General features: G+C 42.3%; 1 protein-coding gene across 4 annotated transcripts in view; it reads right to left on the reverse strand.

Annotated features, from left to right (window-relative positions):
- Positions 1–22483, reverse strand: part of TP53BP1 (tumor protein p53 binding protein 1) — a 112446-nt gene that overhangs the window by 78163 nt on the left and 11800 nt on the right. The window contains exons 2-6 of one of the 4 annotated variants that reach the window (XM_050799342.1): positions 19409–19545; positions 14272–14456; positions 13992–14085; positions 13662–13746; positions 459–586 (exon numbers count right to left, since the gene is read on the reverse strand). In XM_050799342.1, the coding sequence (XP_050655299.1) occupies positions 459–586; positions 13662–13746; positions 13992–14085; positions 14272–14448 (484 nt within the window). In that variant the 5' untranslated portion in view covers positions 14449–14456; positions 19409–19545. Of the gene's footprint in view, positions 1–458; positions 587–13661; positions 13747–13991; positions 14086–14271; positions 14457–15027; positions 15163–19408; positions 19546–22483 lie in introns of those variants that run through there. The other 3 variants (XM_050799341.1, XM_050799344.1, XM_050799343.1) reach the window with 3 other exon arrangements.

Raw genomic sequence — 22483 nt, forward strand, 5'->3', positions numbered from 1 at the left:
AAATAATAAATAAAAAACGAAAAAATAAATAAGTGTATTAAAGATGAAGGGGGAAAATGTGTAATAAAGTAAAAATACTTCATACTATAAAACCTTATAAGCACTTAATACGGTAGACTATGTCTGCTTTCTAAAGGTACATCATAAACTACACCCACAGTCACAGCAATTCAGATTGTACTTCCACCCCACAAAGTACACATTCCAAAAATATTTGAAAAATAAATGAATACAAAAGGAAGAAAACTCAATATGCAGAAAGGGGCTAACCAATGAACTTCAAATTCCTGAACACCAAATCAGGTGGAACACTTTACATTACTAGCAAATTTCTTAATGACTCTCAATTTCATTATGAGAAATCTGTAACCTAATAAAGAGGAGAAATTTAGACATCTGAACCATCATGTTAAAGGAAGTTAGAACAGTCTATTATTCTGCAAAAGGCACAAGGCTACCTTCAGCACCAAGGGAATGTGTAGTATTGCCCGAAGTATCTTCTTCCTTCTCTTTCTCCTTCTGTTTGAACTCTTCTCCCTTCTCTTCCTCCACAGCAGGAGCAGATTCCACTGACATTCCCAGAACACTACACAGCAGAAGGATATAATCATGTGTTCCCAGATAGTTTGGAACACTTTAATCAAAGCACTCTGACCCCCGACACATACCAACCACCTCTTAGCCAAACCTGAAAAAGTAAAATAACTCACCTTTATAGTGTTTCTTTCTACAAAAAGCACCTAAAAGATTAACAATTCAACATCCTATACAGAATTAAGTGAAGAAAAAATAAGGCATCAACACACTTGAATTTTATATTTTTAAGTAGAGGTAGAAAAATCTTGCCTTCAGAAGAATTACTGACAAGTGACGAGAAAAGATATGCATCGGATGAGCAGAGAAAGGGCTCAGAAAACTTTTTAAAAGTTCACAGAAATATTTTAGTAAAAAAAATCTTAGAATACATATATAGAACCAGAGAGTCCAAACAAAATTCAGGTAAGGAGCTTATATATGTATATAAATACAAACACACACTTTTTATTTTTTACTTTTTTTTTTAAGAGACAGAGTCTGGGCCAGGTGCGGTGACTCACATCTGTAATCCCAGCACTTTGGGAGGCAAAGGCAGGCAGATCACGAGGTCAAGAGATCGAGACCAACCTGGTCAACATGGTGAAACCCCGTCTCTACTAAAAATACAAAAATTAGCTGGGTGTGGTGGCACGCACCTGTAGTCCCATCTACTCAGGGGGCTGAGGCAGGAAAATTGCTTGAACCCAGGAGGTGGGGGCTGCAGTGAGCCGAGATCGCGCCACTGCACTCCAGCCTGGCGACAGAGAAAGACTCCATCTCAAGATAAAAAAAAAGAGACAGAGTCTGTCTCCCAGGCTAAAGTGCAGTGGCACGATCACAGCTTACTGCAGCCTTGAACTACTGGGCACAAGCAAACCCCATATATTTTTAAAATAAGTTAACACCGGCTGGGCACAGTGGCTCACACCTGTAATTCCAGCACTTTGGGAGGCCAAGGCGGGCAGATCACGAGGTCAGGAGATCGAGACCATCCTGGCTAACATGGTGAAACCCCGTCATTACTTAAAATACAAAAAATTAGCCAGGCGTGGTGGCGGGCGCCTATAGTCCCAGCTACTCGGGAGGCTGAGGCAGGACAATGGCGTGAACCCAGGAGGTGGAGCTTGCAGTGAGCCGAGATCGCGCCACTGCACTCCAGCCTGGGAGACAGAGCAAGACTCCATCTCAAAAAAAAAAAAAAGTTAACGCCACAGGTGAAAATATATAATAAAATTAAAAGACAACTGGCTGGGCATGTTGGTTCACACCTGTAATCCCAGGACTTTGAAGACTGAGGCGGGTGGACCACGAAGCTCAGGAATTCAAGGTTCTGGAGTTCGAGACCACCCTGGCCAACATGGCAAAATCCCGTCTCTACTAAAAATACAAAAATTAGCCAGGGAAGGCCGGGCGAGGTGGCTCAAGCCTGTAATCCCAGCACTTTGGGAGGCCGAGACGGGTGGATCACGAGGTCAGGAGATCGAGACCATCCTGGCTAACACAGTGAAACCCCGTCTCTACTAAAAATACAAAAACTTAGCCGGGCGAGGTGGCAGGCGCCTGTAGTCCCAGCTACTCGGGAGGCTGAGGCAGGAGAATGGCGTGAACCCGGGAGGCGGAGCTTGCAGTGAGCTGAGATCCGGCCACTGCACTCCAGCCTGGGTGACAGAGCGAGACTCCGTCTCAAAAAAAAAAAAAAAAAAAAAAAATTAGCCAGGTGTGGTGGCACACACCTGTAATCAACGCTACTAGGGAGACTGAGGCACAAGAGTCCGCTTGAATGTGGGAGGGGGAGGTTGCAGTGAGCTGAGAGAGCACCACTGCACTCCAGCCTGGGTGACAGACTGAGAGCCTGTCTCAAAAAAATAAAAATGAAACAAATGTTTAGGCCAGGCGTAGCAGCCCGCACCTGTAATCCCAGCACTTTGGGAAGCCGAAGCGGCTGGATCACCTGAGGTCAGGAATTCAAGACCAGCCTGGCCAATATGGTAAAACACTGTCTCTACTAAAAATTCTAAAATTACCCAGGCAAGGTGGCACACGCCTATAGTCCCAGCTACTCGGGAGGCTGAGCCAGGAGAGTCGCTTCAACCTGGGAGGCACAGGTTGCCGTAAGCAGAGATCATACCACCGTACTCAAGCCCAGGCAACAAAGCAAAACTCTGCCTCAAAAAATTTACAATACAATACAATACAATGAATTTTTAAAAATCTAAAAGACAACTGATTAGGAAAAAATAACTGCAAGGAATACAACAAAAGATTAGTCTCCATTAAATATAAAGGATTCACACATACAAAGAACCTCAACATATAGACAAATGACAGAATAGACAACTGATAAAAAAAGAAATACAAGGCCGGGCACGGTGGCTCAAGCCTGTAATCCCAGCACTTTGGGAGGCCGAGACGGGCGGATCACGAGGTCAGGAGATCGAGACCATCCTGGCTAACACAGTGAAACCTCGTCTCTACTAAAAAATAAAAAAAACTAGCTGGGCGAGGTGGCGGGCACCTGTAGTCCCAGCTACTCGGGAGGCTGAGGCAGGAAGATGGCGTGAACCCGGGAGGTGGAGCTTGCAGTGAGCTGAGATCCGGCCACTGCACTCCAGCCTGGGTGACAGAGCAAGACTCTGTCTCAAAAAAAAAAAAAAGAAATACAAGTATCTTTTTTCTTTCTTTTTTTTTTTGAGATAGAGTCTCGCTCTGTCACCCAGGCTGAAGAGCAATGGTACAATCTTGGCTCACTGCAACCTCCACCTACCAGGTTCAAGCGATTCTCCTGCCTCAGCCTCCCGAGTAGCTGGGATTACAGGCGTGTACCACCACGCCCGGCTGATTTTGTATTTTTAGTAGAGACAGGGTTTCACCACGTTGGTCAGGCTGGTCTTGAACTCCTGACCTCAGGTGATCCGCCTGCCTCGGCCTCCCAAAGTGCTGTGATTATAGATGTGAGCCACTGCACCTGGCCAAGTATCTTTAAACATGTAAAGAACTCAGAGAAACCATCTGTTGCTAATTAAATTAGAAAAAACAGATTTTTAATACTGTATTACTATTCAGTGTTACTCAAACTAAGATGAAATAAGCATCACCATACACTTCTAATGAGTATAGATCAACAAATACTTTCTGGAGAATCATTTGGAAATATGCATCAAACCTTTAAAAATACACATACCTAGTAATTCTAATAATTTCTATTGTAAGAAATAATTTGAAATATGGAACAATCCTTTGAAAGCTTATTTCTGCTGGGCGCGGTGGCTCACGCCTGTAATCCCAGCACTTTGGGAGGCCGAGGCGGGCGGATCACAAGGTCAGGAGATCGAGACCACGGTGAAACCCCGTTTCTACTAAAAATACAAAAAAAAATTAGCCGGGCACGGTGGCGGGCGCCTGTAGTCCCAGCTACTCAGGAGGCTGAGGCAGGAGAATGGCGTGAACCCGGGAGGCGGAGCTTGCAGTGAGCCAAGATTGCGCCACTGCACTCCAGCCTGGGCGACAGAGCGAGACTCTGTCTCCAAAAAAAAAAAAAAAAAAAAAAAAAAAAAAGAAAGCTTATTTCTAAAAGTCTACTGTTATTGAGAAACAACCTATTAAGTTCAGCATTAAGGAAATGATTAAATTTATAATCTATTAATAAAATATTATATCACCATTAAAAATGTTTGAAACAGGGCCAGACGCAGTGGCTCATCCCTGTAATCCCAGCACTTCGGAAGGCCGAAGTGGATGGACCACTCAAGGTTATGAGTTCAAAACCAGCATGGCCAACATGGTGCAACCCTGTCTCTACTAAAAATACGAAAATTAGGCTGGGCACGGTGGCTCACGCCTGTAATCCCAGCACTTTGGGAGACCAAGGCAGGTGGATCACAAGGTCAGGAGACCGAGACCATCCTGGCTAACATGGTGAAACCCTGTCTCTACAAAAATACAAAAAATTAGCCGGCCGTGGTGGCACGCACCTGTAGTCTCAGCTACTGGGGAGGCTGACGCAGGAGAATCACTTGAACCCAGGAATCGGAGGTTGCAGTGAGCTGAGATCATACCACTGCACTCCAGCCTGGGCGATACAGCAAGACTCCGTCTCAAAAAAAAAAAAATTAACCAGTGTGGTGGCACGTGCCTGTAGTCTCAGCTACCTGGGAGGCTGAAGCAGGAGAATCGCTTGAACCCAGGAGGTGGAGGTTGCAGTAAGCCGAGACTGCCCCACCTCACTCCAGCCTCGGCAACAGAGAAAGAGTCTATCTCCAAAAAAAGAAAAGCGTGAAACAATCAAATACAAAATGTGAACCTGAATTTGGATCTTAGATCCAATCAACCAACCAATCAATAAAACAAAATAAAAGACATCTTTGAGAGAACTGGGAAAATCTGAACCGTATAATTAGATATTACGGAATTATTTAAGTGTGATAATGGTACTACGATTATACAGAATAATGTACTTATTCTCAGGGAATGAATGCTGAAGTATTTAAGGGGACATCATATTAAGGAGAAATCTGATGTCTGCAACACAGTTTTAAACAATTCATCCCCAACCAAAAAACTACAACACACAGAACAAATGTATACTCTTTCATTTCTTCTGTGGGCTTAAACTTTTAAAATAAAAAATCTGTAGGCCGGGCGCGGTGGCTCAAGCCTGTAATCCCAGCACTCTGGGAGGCCGAGATGGGCGGATCACGAGGTCAGGAGATCGAGACCATCCTGGCTAACACGGTGAAACCCCGTCTCTACTAAAAAGTACAAAAACACTAGCCGGGTGAGGTGGCAGGCGCCTGTAGTCCCGGCTACTCGGGAGGCTGAGGCAGGAGAATGGCGTAAACCCGGGAGGCGGAGCTTGCAGTGAGCTGAGATCCGGCCACTGCACTTCTGCCTGGGCAACAGAGTGAGACTCCATCTCAAAAAAATAAAAATAAAAATAAAAATAGAAATAAAAATAAAAAATCTGTGGAATATGTTAAGTTTTAATTGTCATGGGAAAAATGTTCATGTTTTTAAGCAAAACATCAGCAAACATACACTTTTACTTTCCACATGATGTCAACCATATAAATCAAATGAACAAAAAAAGAGAGAAAAGATGCCAAAATGTTTACAGCAATTAGCCTCTGGGTGGCAGGATTACAGATGCCATCTTTGCTTCCCTGCAACCTTCTATGCAATTAATATTTCATAAAAAGAGCGTTAAAGCATAACTTTAATAAACATAAAAGAGGTGAAAATATAAATTTGCAAAGTTGGGAACCGTGACCCAAGCAAGTGAAAGAAGACTAAGTAAAGATTTTTACAAGAACTAAATAGAACATTATCTATATAACTGGAAGGACCAAATAAATGACCTTGGGAAACACAGGGAAAGAAAGTTCAAGAGCAAATATTGCAAATGGTAGAAAAGCAGCAATGAAGGACGACAGCACAAAACAACACACACACTTTGAGCTCTTCTTAGTTTCTTTTGGTGTTTTTACCTCATGTCCCTGATCTCTAAATGCTGGTAGGCTCCATGAGACCTGGGACCTCTTTTCTAGCTGCATTCACCCACTTAATGACCTCATCCAGACTCATGGTTTAGAATACTATCTACCTGCTTATAAGTCTGCAACTTAAATCTCCGGCCTAGACTTTTCCCTCTGAGCTCCAGGCCTCCTTGTCCAATAACTTCTTCAACACATCCAACTGGCTGTTGAAAAGATAGCACAATGTTTCACATGTTTAAAACTGAACTTCCCCTCCTGCAGTCTTCTCCATCTTAATTGTCATTCCATTACTCTAGTTGCTCAAATCAAAAACTTGGAATCTGCCAGGCACAGTGGCATGTATCTGTAGTCCCAGCTACCCAAAGCAAAACAAACCTGGAATAATTATTACTTCCTTCTTGTCTCTCACACTCCACATCTGATCTATCTTTGAATCCTCTTTTCAAATACTCAGAATCTCACCATTCTTCATCTGCTTCAACCCTGGTCCAGCCACTATCACATTTTGCTAAATTATGTCAATAGTTTCCTGGTTGGTTTTCCTGCCTCCAGCCTTGTCCTCCTTTCAGTTTATTCTTAATTAAGCAGCCAGAGTGATTCTGTTAAAAATCTAAATCAGATCATGTCATTCCCTCGCTCAAAACCCTTAAATGTCCTTCTATCTCACTAAAAATGAGAGCCAAATTCCTCACAATGCCTTACATAATCTGGTTCCCTTTTGACTTCTCTGACCTCTTCTCTCACTTCTCTTCGTCACTCCACTACAGCCACACTAACTTCCTTGCTATTTCTCACATATTCCAGGGACACTCATGCCTCAGGGTCTTTGCACTTGCCATTCTCCATGCACGGATCACACTTATCCCAGATAACAATAAATACACTTACTCACTTTAGACTTTTTTTTTTTTTTTTAAGATATGGTCTCACTCTGTCATCTAGGCTAAAGTGCAGTGAAGCAATCATGGCCCACTACAGTCTCAACCTCCCAGGCTCAAGCGATCCTCCCACTTCAGCCTCCCATGTAGCTGGGATCACAGGCGCACACTACCATGCCTGGCTTACTCTGTATTTTTTGTAGAGACAGTGTCTCACTATGTTGTCCAGGCTGCTCTCAAACTCCTGGGCTCAAGAGATCCTCCTGCCTTGGCCTCACTTAGATTTTTAATCAAATGTCCTATCAATGAAGCACTCCCTAGACACCCTATATAAACTTGCAACTCCTTTGTTGCTTCCTCTCTCCTTCCCTGCTATATTAATCTCTTCAGCCCTTATCAGCATCTAACATACTACATATTTTACTTATTTATCATATATTGCTATACCCTACATAAGAATGTAAGCTACATTACGGTCTTGGATTTTTATTTCTTCTGATCACTTTGTATCCCCAAAATCCAAGAACACCTGGCACACACAAAATACTCAATAGAAAGCACTTTGGGAGGCCGAGATGGGCAGATCAATTGAGGTCAGGAGTTCAAGATCAGCCCGGCCAACATGGTGAAACCCCATCTCTACTAAAAATACAAAAATCAGCCAGGCATGGTGGCACTCGCCTGTAATTCCAGCTACTAGGGAGGCTAAGGGACAAGAATCACTTAAACCCAGGAGGTGGAGGTTGCAGTGAGCCGAGATGGTGCCACTGCACTCCAGCCTGGGCAACAAAGCAAGACTCCATCTCAAAAAACAAAACAGAAAATACTCAAAAAAATTTTGTAGAACCATTAGATGAATCAGAAAAAAATGAAATAATCCAGATTAAGATAAAAAGCAGTATTGAAGTTAAACTTTTCTCCACCGTCTAAAGTTGATGGAAAGAGAAAACAAAGGTTTAAATATATTATTTAGAGGTATAAACGGAGCCAGTAGAAGAATTAAAATAATTATCATCAAAAATTCAGAGGGTGAAAACAACAAAAAAAAAAAATTGGGAGGGCGGGTGCAGTTGCTCACGCCTGTAATCCCAGCACGTTGGGAGGCCGAGCGGGGTGGATCACCTGAGGTCAGGAGTTCAAGACCCGCCTGACCAACATGGAGAAACCCCAGCTTTACTAAAAATACAAAATTAGCCGGACATGGTGGCGCATGCCTGTAATCCCAGCTACTTGGGAGGCTGAGGCAGGAGAATCGCTTGAACCTGGGAGGTGGAGGTTGCCGTGAGCCGAGATCATGCCATTGCACTCCTGCCTGGGCAACAAGAGCGAAACTCGGTCTTAAAACAAAACAAACCAAAACAAAAAAATTGAGAGGGTGTTGCTGAGTTATCCCATCTTTCATTATCAGAACTCAACTGTCTTAATCTGATAAAGCAAGAAATGACAATACAAAAGTATTACTTTACATATAAAACACATATAGTTTTATAATAGTATTAGAGGTAGGAAGATAACCTCCCAAAGAAGTAAAACCATAAACAGTTAAAGAGAGTTGCCTTTGTGAAAAGGGAGCAAGGGTGAGGAAGGACTCTCTGCTTTTCATTATAAGCCCTTTTTATTATACTTATTTATTCATTTATTTTTGAGGCAGGGTCTCACTATGCCACCCAGGCTAGAGTGCAGTGGTGCGATCACGGCTCACTGCAACCTCTGCTTCCCAAGCTTAAGCGATCCTCCCACCTCAGCCTCCTGAGTAGCTGGAACCACAGATGTGTGCCACCCTGCCCCAGCTAATTTTTTTGTATTTTTGGTAAAGACAGGATTTCACCATATTGCCCAAGCTGGTCTCAAACTCCCGAGCTCAAGTGATCTACCTGCCTTGGCCTCCCAAAGTGCTGAAATTATAGGCCTGAGCCACTGCGCCCAGCCTATAAGCCCTTTTTAAAGTAAATGACTTATATTATTCTGTTAAAAATATTTAACAGCTCTCACCAAAATTAAAAATTGCTCCATGAAAAACCCTATGAAGAGAAAGGATAGAGTGGGAGAAAATATTTGCAAAATACATATTCTACAAAATAGTAGTATCTAGAATATATAAAGAACTCTCAAAACACAACAGTAAAAAAAAATCCAATTTGCCCAAAATGGGCAAAAAATATGAACAGACATTTCCCTGAAGAAAATGACAGGCAGCAAGTAAGCACGTGAAAAGATCCTCACCATCATTAGCCATTAGGGAAATGCAAATTGAAACAACAATGAGGTATCACTACAGGCTTGTAATGGCTAAAAAAAAAATAGTGAAAACACCAAATGCCAGTGAGGATGAAAAAAAATTAGATCACTCATACATTGCTGGTGGGACTATAAAACAGTACGGCCACTCTAGAAAAGTTTGGCAGCTTCTTAAAAAAACAAACATGCAACTACCATGACCCAGCAATTGAAAATCTGGGCATTTATCCTAGTGAAATGAAGACTTACGTTCACAGAAAAACCTGTACATATGGCCAGGCGCAGTGACTCACACCTATAATCCCAGCACTTTGGGAGGCCGAGGCAGGCAGATCACCTGAGGTCAGGAGTTCAAGACCAGTCTGGTCAACATGGTAAAATCCCGTCTCTACTAAAAATACAAAAATTAGCCAGGCGTGGTGATGTGCAGCTGTAGTCCCAGCTACTCGGGATGCTGAGGCTGAAGAATCACTTAAACCCGGGAGTAGACGTTGCAGTGAGCTGAGATTGCATTCCAGCCTGGGCGACAGAGCAAGACTCCACCTCAAAAAAAAAAAAAGAAAGAAAAAAGAAAAGAAAAACCTGTTCATAAATGTTTATAACAGCTTCTTCATAGTAGTCAAAAACAAGAAAAAAAAAACCCAGATGTCCTTCAATTGACGAATGGTTAAACAAACTGTGGTACATCCATGGCATGGAAGACTACTCAGCAATAAAAATGAACTATTGATACATGCAAACACATGGATGGATCTCCAAAAGTTATGCTGATTGAAAAAGCCAATCCCAGGGATGGGCATGGTGGCTCATGCCTGTAATCCCTGCACTCTGGGAGGATGAGACAGGAGGATCGTTTGAGCCCAGGCGTTGGAGACCAGCCTGGGCAATACAGCAAAACCCCATCTCTACAAAAAGTTAAAAAATTAGCTGGGTGTGGTGGCATGTGCCTGTCGTCTCAGCTACTTGCGAGGCTGAGACGGGAGGATTGCTTGAGCCCAGGAGGTGGAGGCTGCACTAACCATGACCTTGCCACTGCACTCCAACGTGGGCAACAGAGTGAGGCTCTGCCTCAAAAAAAAAAAAAAAAAGCCCATCACTGAAGGTTACAGACTGTATGATCCCATTTTACATAATATTTTGAAATGACATTTATACATAAAGAATGGATTAATGGTTGCCAGGGGTTTGGGTGCAAAAGAGGGAGGTAGGTGTGGCTATAAAAGGGCAACAATAAGCATCCTTGCAGTGTTAGAACTGTATCTTGACTGTAGTGGTGCACACACAAACCTACACGGGTGATAAAACTATGTACAACTTAATACACACATGCGCGCGCGCGCACACACACACACAAAAGTAAAACAGGAAATGTGAATAAATTTGGTGGATTTGGCCAGGCAAGGTGGCTCACACCTGTAATCCCAGCACTTTGGAAGACTGAGGCAAGTGGATCACTTGAGGTCAAGAGTTCAAGACCAGCCTGGCCAACATGGGGAAACCCCATCTCTACTAAAAACACAAACACTAGCTGGCAGTGGTGGTGGGCACCTGTAATCCCAGCTACTCAGAAGACTGAGGCAAGAGAGTCACTTGAACCTGGGAGGCAGAGGTTGCAGTGACCCAAGGTCACACCATTGCACTCCAGCCTGGGGAACAAGAGTGGGACTCCGTCTCAAAAAAAAAAAGGGTTTTGAAGGGATTTTATTCTTTTGGAATCAACTCCAAATTCTTTCCAGCTTCATGGCCTATGCACACACAGTTCATTCTGTCTGGAAAGCTCCTCCTTGCATACTGCACATAGAAATCTGCAGCCCTTCAACTATGCCCTCCCAAGCCCTTCAACTATGCCTATCAAATTCATATTTATTGTGTAGATTGTATTCCACAAAGAGGTGCTCCCTTATCCTTCAGATTAGGTTATATATATATTTTCTCCTCTTTGCAATGATCACAGTGGTAATGGAATAGCTATTGATGTAATGACTCATTTAACATGTCTCTCCTATTAAATTATAAGCTCCTCAATGGCAAAAGCCCCTTTAAAGCACATGCTACAGTGCCTGCACATTTATTTAACATGAGAAGAAGTAGCATGAAACTTCTCAAATAGCACTGCTTCATTCACAATGAGGGATGTGCATACTTCCTGTCCCCACTGGCTCAAACCAGGATGCTGAGCCACAAAAACATAGATAAGCCTGGCACGTGTTCCTAAAGAGGTACCATAACCTTAAATGCCCACAGAAATCAAAGCAAGGTAACATAGATGAGTGAAGCAGCTGGGTGTAAGAACAAAAGCACAAGCACTATGATAAACGACAAAAGAACACCTGGCCTCAGTGTCCAAGTACAATAGTGAATTTAGTGACTATGGCAAATCATAGCACTAATGCTCCATATAAGCAGAGGTTGACTGCTACTCATAACTCCAGCCAACTGTTGCCAATAGAGACAAGAAATGCCAAAAGCTAGAACTCTAAGCTTTATGAGAAATTTCCCCATTTTAAAATTCTATCAATTAATTCAAATATATTAACATTTTACCACCTATGTAGGCCAAATAAAACACTTCTGCAGGCCACAATGAGCCCATCGGTTTGCAGGTTGTTCTACAGCATTTATTTTACTTGATTTGCAAGGAAAAAAAAATACGTACAAACAAACACAGACTGTAAAATAAAACACACCTCCAAAAAAGCTTTTCTTTTTGAGACAGGGTCTCATTCTGTCAACCAGGCTGGAGTGCAGTGGCACAATCATGGCTCACTGCAGCCTCAATCCTCCAGGCTCAAATGATCCTTCTATCTCAGCCTCCTGAATAGGTGGAGCTACAGGCATGCATCATCATGCCCTGCTAATTTTTTTTTAGTATTTTATTTTATTTTATTTTGAGACAGAGTCTCGCTCTGTCGCCCAGGCTGGAGTGCAAAGGCGCGATCTTGGCTCACTGCAACCTCTGCTTCCCAGGTTCAAGTGATTCTCCTGCCTCAGCCTCCTGAGTGGCTGGTATTACAGGTACCCACCACCACACCTAGCTAATTTTTGTATTTTTAATAGAGACTGGGTTTCACCATGTTGTCCAGACTGGTATCAAACTCTTAACCTCAGGTGATCTGCCCACCTCAGCCTCTCGAAGTGCTGGGATTACAGGTGTGAGCTACCGCGCCCAGCCCCTCTTTTTTCTTCTGTAGAGACAACGTCTCACTAGGCTGCCCAGGCTGATCTCAAACTCCTGGGCTCAAGTGATCCTCTTGCCTGAGCCTCCTAAAGTGCTGGGATTACAGGCATGAGCCACTGTGCCCAGCCAAAAACCATTTCGTTTTAAGAAAAGACGATAGTCTTTAACCATTTCGAGCTAACATTCTCCTCTCTAACCACCTCCCCTTTCTACCATCCCAAAACTCCTGATGTTCTCTACTTTCTCCTTGGACCTTAGAAGTATTGGGACAGAAGACAGAGAAGCACTGACTAGTTAGAAAGAAAGAGGAAACATTAGAGTCATAAGGATCAGGTTCAAAGCCCAGCTCTGTCACTTACTAGCAATGTACTCTAGAGCAAGTTATCTAATTTCTTTGCCCATCAATTTTCCCCTGTATAAGATGGAAGTAATAACAATGTCTTCATTGTACAGCTGCTTTAAGAATAGGATTAAATAACATTATACTATATGCCAAATGTCCAATATAGGACCTAACACAGAGGATGAACTCAAAAAATGGATACTATAAAGATATGCATAAGACACGGTAAAAATTGAATCCTGTTTAGGGTATGAATTAAACATTCTAGATCTAAAACTGGTGGGTTACTTCGGTTGATAGATGGAAAACGTGCCTGATAGTTCTGAAAATACTCCTAAATTTTTTTTTTTTTTTTCCTGAGACAGAGTCTCGCTCTGTCACTCAGGCTGAAGTACAGTGGCACAATCCCAGCTCACTGCAACCTCCACCTCCCGAGTTCAAGCGATTCTCCTGCCTCAGCCTCATGAATAGCTGGGATTACAGGCATGCGCCACCAGGCCCAGCTAATTTTTGTGTTTTTAGTAGAGATGGGGTTTCACCATGTTGGCCAGGCTGGTCTCAAACTCCTGACCTCAAGTGATCCATTGGCCTTGGCCTCTCGAAGGGCTGGGATTATAGGCATGAGCCATAATCTTAAATACTTTTCAATAATTTTTTTTCTGGCCCCTAAATACTTTTCAGTAATTTTTTTCTACTAGAAGGAATGTTTATTTTGTTTCACATGCACAAGACAGATCATGATTTGAATAATGTAAGTATAAAAATTGTTATTACCGTCACAAAAGAGTTTCCAGCTATCAGTACTAATACAATACTGTCTAATACAACCCTCAAGTCCCACTTCCTAATCCATAAGAAAAAGATTAATCCTTTTATCCTTGGGATCAGGCAACAGGTACAGATAAAAGAATAAATTCGATAATACACTTAAATAAACCCCTTCAAACACTGTATACCTGCTTGTCCTGTTTGGCTGAGGTAACTGCTCAATGACCTGACTGATGGAACCACATGTGTCCAAGTTAGAAGAATCCACAGGGTCTGAAAAAAATTACTGGATATTAGCACAAAAGACATTTACCACCAAACTTTAATACAAAATCAGGAATATAGACAATACCAATCTAATCAGTGACACCAGCACATCAACTTTTGAGTGACTACTATGCAGATACCCCAGTAGGCCTCCTTACATACATTCAACACAACCACATAAAGTTTAAATTCACCCAGCTCCAAAAAGAGCATCCAAAAAATGCAAAGGGGACCAATAGCTTTAAACTCACCTGCAACCTTGTTTTCTTTCAAATGTTCATTGAACCCACTATTACTGTCTCCTCGTTCTTCTCCAGCTGTTTGTTCAGGATTGGACACAACATCCTAGAAAATACACATACAAAATATCCCCATTATATATGAAATAGTTCAAAATGAAACCTACTGTGAACAATTTTTCCAATCAACTTTATTGAGAAGATAATGATCTTCTAAATACTTACGTTTGCTGGTTGTTTTTGGTTTTTTAAAAAAATCGGCTCAATCATTTTCAAACAAGGTATCACTCACCAATACAGGATTTTCTTTGTGCGTCTGAAGATTAGGAAGGTGTCGAGATAGCATACTGAAGTGAGAACCAGAATCATCTTCTAGAACCTGGCTTTCAGGCTGAGAATCTTCAATTATCAGGCAAGGAGTATCTTGCTGAGAGAAATCTGAATCCAACTGACTTCCAGTAGGGTCCATCTGCTCCCCTGGAATGGAATAACAAAAGATCAGTTCCGTGTAACCTACTAGCCTTCCTCACGCAGTCTAAACCTAAATAATGGGGCGGAAGTACAAGAGCTGGGAAACGGGACCAGTTCAGGACTCCTCCAATTAGAATATTATATTTATAATTGCTGCAAGCACTTTCCTATTATGCTTACCAAGTCCCCGTTCCTCGTTACTTACAATAAGCCTTCCTATTCCTCCCTCTTTTTCATCACCTTCTCGTAGACACCCTTTCCCCTCCTTCCTAACCTCTTCTCTCCCCGCCCCTTTTTCCATCCCCCCCGCCGCGACGTCCTTCTGGCGCCTCTACCGCCCCCCAAAAGCCTGTTTTCTAAAATCTGTTCGCCAGAGGCCCCACAGCCTTTCAGCTTTCCTCACGACCACCAAGCCTTCTTAGCTACCATTTCCCCACCCCCTCCTTAAGGCCCTCCAACCCCTTCCCCGTCACCGCCGCCATGCTTGCCACCCCGCCCCCTCCGGTCAGCCATCCTTTCAGACCCGAAATCCAGGCCTTCAGAGCCCACTGCACTCCCATTTCTCTCCAAACAGTACCAGGCATCCCAGCGGGAGGTCCCTCGCGCTCGAGCTAGAGGTCTCTGCACGCTCCCCAAGTCCCTCCAGATCGATCCCCAGGTCGCCGCTGTCGCCACCGCCGCCACCGGCCGCGAACTCCCCCTTTCCCGTCACGTCATACAATATCGGATCGTCCATTCGCTGCCGCTGCCCGCCACTCAAGAACTCCCGTGGATGATAGGTAGCTAAGGCAGAGTGCCCCGCCCCACGTAAGAAAAAGGAACACGGCGGCGCGTTTCCATGGCAGCATGGACGTTGCAGGCCCTCCCCTTTAGTAGAGCCGGAGAATGACGGTATCCTTGAACCGAAGGGACCTTGAGAGGGCGTGAAATACCTTCCCCTGCTTCCAGGACGATTGCATTTACCACTACTCAGACATTTCAGAACCTCTACCTGCTTTTTCTCGTCCCATGCCCCTTAATCCCGGTCCCTCACCCTCTTTCCTGGAAAAGGAGAGAGTTTCCCAGCTTTCTCATAACAGGGCAAAGAAGAAGCGGCTTGAGGATGGCTAGTATTTCAGAGCTGCTGAAACGAAGCGAAGAGACTCTTCTTTGACACGGGGTTAACCTGTGTCGATGAGGATCCCTTTTGTGGGCCTCTACCCTGAATCCAGGGGCCTGACATTACGTCTCTGCCAGGGCGTTTTTAGTTTTTGTTTGTTTTTACATTGTATGAGGGCTCCAGTAAGCCGTATTTCTTCCCATTGCCCTTTTCAGCCTAGGACGTATTTCAAGCTTCACATTTGTTTATCGTTGCCTTATCTTTTATGGGACTGCCTACAGAGACTACAGCCCCAGACATATTTTGCACCTCCCATTGAGAGAATTGAGCAGTGTCATTCTCAAACTCCATGGTAAAGAGAACAGCTGCCACTCCTTCTAACTAGATGCCCTCAAAGATACCTCCAAGCCCAGAGATTCTATTATCGTAATTATGGTGCCAGGGTCTTAAAGAGGGTGTGGCAGCTGTGACGAGTCTTAATGAACTAAGCCCCATGAGGCATATGTGTTTGTTTTTTTGTTGTTGTTGTTGATGGGTGGCGGTATGTTATTTAAGTGGCAGTTGGATCCAGGATATAAGTCTAGCCAGAGCAGCTGTCAATAGGGAAAGCACCTAGCACAGTGCCAAACATATACACAGTAGGCATTCAATGGGAGGCAGTTTTCTCTTTCTACCCCAGGCTCAGATTTATTTCAGCACAGCCCAACCATGATTCTCCATTTCCATAAATGCCCTATTCAGTACTTGATATAGGCAAAGCTGAAGTAGAGCTTCCTACCAATCTTCTCACTGCTGCTATAAATTACAGTGATCATATTCTCCAAACCAAAATCAAGGCATGTTGTCTGAATACATGTTACTTATGGGAACAAAAGACTGACTCCTTGAAACTGTCCTGAAAAATCTAGAATCTATTACCGCTATAACTGGAATATAATTATGGTCCCCAGAATGTTTTATTAGTGGAGCTAAAATGAAATGGACCACACAGAGACGCATCTCACTTCTTAATCTTAAAATCGTTTATAATTGACTGTTTTCATACTCCACTCCTAAAGCTGCAGAAGACCAGTGACTAAACAAATCTAATACTTAAAGACCAGGTTAGATCAATACTAACTACACTAGATGGACAAAGTGAGTTCATCTGCTCTATTTGAGAAGGCACAACCAACCAGGTCCTGTTATGAGTAAATCATGACCTTGAGTCCCATAAAAATCCCCCAAAGTCACCATTTTTTTTGCTTTTCTTCTCTAGCCTGCTTCTGCTTCCTCCCCAAGTGAGACACAAATAAACAGATCTCTTTGATTACTTGACAAGTTGGTTTGTCAGAACTCAAAATGGCTGGGTGCAGTGGCTTACACCTGTAATCCCAGCCCTTTGGGAGGCAGAGGCAGGTGGATCGCTTGAGCCCAGGAATTTGAGACCAGCCTGGGCAACATGGCAAAACCCCATCTCTACAAAATATGCGAAAAAAAAAAATTAGCTGGGTGTGGTGGCATGTGCCTGTAGTCCCAGCTACTCAGGAGGCTGAGGTGAGAGCATCCCCTGAACTAGGAGGCAGAGGTAGCAATGAGCCAAGACTGGAACACTGTGCTCCAGCCTGGACAAGAGAGTGAGATCCTGTCTGAAACAAACAACAATAATAAAAACCTAAAAACCGCCAGGCACAGTGGCTCCCACCTGTAATCCCAGCACTTTGGGAGGACGAGGCGGGCAGATCACAAGGTCAGGAGATCCAGACCATCCTGGCTAACACGGTGAAACCCCGCCTCTACTAAAAATACAAAAAATTCAGCTGGGCGTGGTGGTGGGCTCCTGTAGTCCCAGCTACTCAGGAGGCTGAGGCAGGAGAATTACTTGAACCCTGGAGATGGAGGTTACAGTGAGCCGAGATCGCGCCACTGCACTCCAGCTGGGGCAACAGAGCGAGACTCCATCTCAAAAAAAAAAAAAAAGGCCAGGCGTGGTGGTTCATGCCTGTAATCCCAGCACTTTGGGAGGCCGAGGCGGGCAGATCACAAGGTCAGGAATTCAAGACCACCCTGGATAACAGGGTGAAACCCCATCTCTACTAAAAATACAAAAAATTAGTCATGCGTGGTGGTGGGTGCCTGTAGTCCCAGCTACTCAGGAGGCTGAAGCAGGAGAATGGCGTGAACCCAGGAGGCGGAGCTTGCAGTGAGCCAAGATCACGCCACTGCACTCCAGCCTGGGCAACACAGCAAGACCCCGTCTCAAAAAAATAATAATAATAAAATAAAGATAAAAACCTAAAAACCTCAACCTCACTAAAAATAAATAGATAAATACATGAGTGAGCCATTCGCATTACTAAACAAGAGTCTTAAAAAAAAAACTGTTAAGAAAAACTATTAATTCCTTGTTAGGCAGTGTGGCAATTAACTGAATCATTAAATTATCCAGAAAAAACAGAAACTACAGGCAGAATGGTTGCCCATGGAAGCTGTGACTGAATGCAGCTAGATGAGTCAAAGGCCTTTATTGACTCCTAGACTGCAAAGGACCAACAGCACATTTACCTATCTACAGGTAACATCTTTTTCTAAACCACCTTAGACAGAGAAATCTAACCTACCTCTAAAACCTTCCCAGAGAAGAAGACTCAACAGATCTTATGTTAATTTGCTTTAAAGTTTAACAAACCTCATTGTCAGAAATTTTTCTTCTAATCCTAATCTTCTAACCTAAATCCTTTATTATGTAATTTAAAGTCATTTCCTCTCATATTGTCTTTAACTGCTATCTTTAAAACCCAAATAGATGTCATTAAGTTGGGATCATCTCATTTGGTCCTATAATTCTGTAATAAATGTCAAACAATCAAACAACAAATCTAAATGCTATTTGACTTAGTTTGTATTTTTCTGAAGCCTCCTCAAAGACTTCTAGCAAAAGAACCCTAGCCACCTTATTCTTCCCTCACAGGTATTCCACCAACCTTTAAAGTTGCTTCATGATCTTACGGAAACTCATAGTTTTGGAGCTCAGTGACAGAGTACTCTACTGAGGAGACTTGACAAGTGCCAAATTTAATGATAGGAAAACAATCATATATTCCTTTTTTTTTTTTTTTTTTTTTTTTGAGACGGAGTTTCACTCTTCTTGCCCAGGCTGGAGTGCAATGGTGCAATCTCTGCTCACCGCAACCCCGCCTCCTGGGTTCAAGTGATTCTCCTGCCTCAGCCTCCTGAGTAGCTGGGATTACAGGCATGCACCACCACACCCAGCTAATTTTGTATTTTTAGTAGAGACAGGGTTTCTCCATGTTGGTCAAGCTGGTCTCAAACTCCTGGCCTCAGGTGATCTGCCCGCCTCAGCCTCCCAAAATGCTGAGATTACAGGCATGAGCCATGGCGCCCAGCCTCTCCCCTCTTTGTATAGGATGATCAAATCTTCACATCCAAGTAGCATCTCCTGTCCACTCTACTTCTCTATGTTTGCAGTCTGGCTTCAACCTCCATAAATCTAATGCCAGACACAAAGTAGTTACTCAAAACATGCTAATAACTGGTTCTAAAATTTTCTTGTCAAATTACCTCATTATCAGCCAGGCGCGGTAGCTCAAGTAATCCCAGTACTTCGGGAAGCCAAGGGAGGCTGATTGCTTGAGCTCAGGAGTTCAAGACTAGCCTGGCCAGCATGGTGAACACCCCTGTCTCTACTAACAATACAACGGTGGTGTGCACCTGTATTCCCAGCTACTCAGGAGGCTGAAGTGGAAGAATCACTTGAACCTGGGAGGCGGAGGCTGCAGTGAGCTGAGATCGCGCCACTGCACTCCAGCCTGGGCTACAGAGCAAGACTGTGTCTCAAAAAACAACAACAACAAATTACCTCATTATCTTTGACGTCTGTAGTGTCTGATGCTGTTGCCATTCCCTCCTCAAAATTCATCCTGTGACTTGATAAATCCTGGCTCTCCTCCACCATCTCAGCTTTCTTTCCAATTCCTAACTTCCTGGAAGCCAGTACTATAGAATAAAAATTGAGAGTGATACAAACATGCTCAACACAGATGAACCTTGAAAACGTTATGCTAAGTGAAATAAGCCAGACACAAAAGAACAAATATTGTGCGATTCTATTTATATGAGGTACCTAGAGTAAGCAAATTCAGAAAGAGAGAAAGTAGAATGGTGGCTGCCAGGAGCTAGGAGGAGAGAGGAAAGGGAATTTATTGTTTAATGATTTACAGAGCTTTAGTTTGGGAAGATGAAAAAGTTCTGGAGATGGATGGTGGTAATTGTTGCACAACAATGTAAATGTACTTAATGCCATTGAACCATACACTTAAAAATGATTATAATGGTACATTTATGTGTATTTTACTACAGTAAACAAGTTTTTCAATGAGACTAAACTTTAATATTTAAAGACGCATACTTAGATCATAAAAAATTGTAATAACGGGATTGCAATAAAAGTCAGAATGTATGGTTAATTTTATAGGGAACAGTCGGGTTGTAATTCATTAAAAGGCATGTGAGGTGCTTGGAAATGTTCTATTTTTTATTACCAGAGGCATTACACAGGTATACTATTTATAATTCATAAATTTGTACATTTATATTTTATTTTATTCACTTTATATGTGCTATATTTCACAATAAAGATGATTCAAAATAAATATCATTAATCCTAAAACTCATAATATGGTGAAAGAGGGTATATACACGATCTCAAAGTATCTCCCTAAAATGTACTGAATTATTACAAAGAGAAAAGTGGTAAATTTGCAGTGAAGAAGCCTGATATTCACCAACTCAACCAACTAATCTCAGTTAATATACCAGTAAGGGGACAAAAAGCTATCTGTGTCACTTGATATGATGCTGTGAGGATATATCACACTTTAATTGTATTCCTGCCAAAAAGGTATAACCTGAATCTGATCATGAGAAAATATCAGATAAACCCACATTAATGTGTGCTCTACAGATAAACGGCCCCTATTCTCCAAAGAGAGAGAAAGAGAGAGAGAGAGAGAAGTGCTGCCAAGGTCAAGAATGACAATGAAAGTCTCAAGAAATGTTCTAGATTTGAGAAGACTACAAAGACAAAACCATTATATGCAACAGATGATGCAGAACTGAATCCTGGACAAGAACTTGGTTTCCCTTCTTCTATAAATAATTCTAATGGGAGCACTGTTGATATCTGAATAAAGTCTGTAGATTAGTAACAAATCAATGTTATTTTCCTGATCTTGATAATTATACTGTGGTTATTAAATAAAAAATAAAGAAAGAGAGTGGTACTAAATTATCCAAGATTGGAGCTGGGCAGTTTGGTACTAAGCAAAACTAAAGAAAAGTTAACCTGTACCTAACATAGGAACAGCATGAGGACAAGAGAAGGAATATATTTAGAGACTATGGAAACTGCCAGAAATCAGACCCAGGGTGGTAGGTGAGAAAAGTTCATTTTGCAAATTAAAAAACAACAACAAAAACAAACAAACAAACAAAAAGCAGTTATTCCTAAACTCTTAAGTTTCAATAGGAAGAAAGGAGTTTTTATGTTCTGGGGCTGAGAAATCTAAAAAGAATATAAGAGAAGACTTCAGTGGTCAAGGACACCACTGTGTCCTAGTGGCTGAGCTATGAAATGGTTACTCATATTCTGAGGTAGTGTGTGTACATAAAGTAATGTCTACGTACAAAGAAGGGGACAACAGACTCTGGGGCCTACTTAAGGGGGGAGGGGGGAGGAGGGTGAGAATCAAAAAGTATCTATCAGTTACTATGCTTGTTACCTGGGTGGCAAAATAATCTGTACACCAAACACCGTGATAATGCAACTTACCTATTTAACAAACCTGCACATGTACCCCTGAACCTAAAATAAAATTTAAAACAATAAATAAATAATAAAGTAAAAGTAACATTGCATGAACACAGTGCCTACTCTTGGATCCTACTTCCTGTGTCATGATTGCCCTTTCCCCCTCTACTCTGAGCATATCCCTTCTGTAGTGTCTTCAGTAGAGCTAGGTCTCAAAGGCTGATCTGGGCTGTACAGAGCTAGTGTGCTAACTAACTAGTGGCAAGAATAACAGTAATGCATCTTGACTCTACTCACATATAAGCACATCACACAGAGTCTCAAGAACCCAAAGTCAGAGCAAGTCAGAAAACCCATAAAACTGACCAAAAGTGTCTTCACAAACTCAAGTGCATTTATTAATTTCAATTCACTTAAATGCAAGGTACCATTTTGGCTCCATGGTGGTGGTGGAGAGAGAGCAGTGTATAAGGATGAATAATATCTAGTTTCTAGCTTCAAAGAATTTACAATCTAGGAAGGAGATAAGACATACAAATAATGATAGTACAAGATACAATAAAAGTTCTGTAGGCATTGTGAGACAGAAATTGAAAGAATTTTAGTCGTGGTTATAATGAATACTTCTTGAGCACTTACTATGTTCTAAGTTCTATTTACTCTCACTCCTTTCTTGATTTTATCCAGTCACATTGCTATAAATACAATCTATATGCCAATGACTCCTAACTATATCTTTGACCCATACCTCTCTCTCAAATTACAAATTCATGTATCTAGCTGCCTATTCAATATCTTCATTTTGATGTCAAATTGACATCTCAAATTCAACATGCTTAAAATTGAACTCATCTCTTCTACCAAGCCTACTCCACCTGCAGCCTTCCCCATCTCAGTTGATGGCAACTTCGCCCTTCTGGTTGCTTATAACAAAAAGCTTGAAGAGACTATTTTTTTATTAATAGAGAAAAATTTAAAAGCTATGTACTTATATAATCCACCTTCAACAATTATCAACAAATGCTCAATCTTCTTTTGTTGTTTTTCTTTTATTTTTTTCCAACAAATGCTCAATCTTATTTCATCTATATCCACCCACTTCCTTCAAACTGATTTCTAAACAAA

The sequence above is a fragment of the Macaca thibetana genome, chromosome 7 (genome assembly GCF_024542745.1).
Source record: "Macaca thibetana thibetana isolate TM-01 chromosome 7, ASM2454274v1, whole genome shotgun sequence".
In the NCBI taxonomy this organism is placed as follows: Eukaryota; Metazoa; Chordata; class Mammalia; order Primates; family Cercopithecidae; genus Macaca; species Macaca thibetana.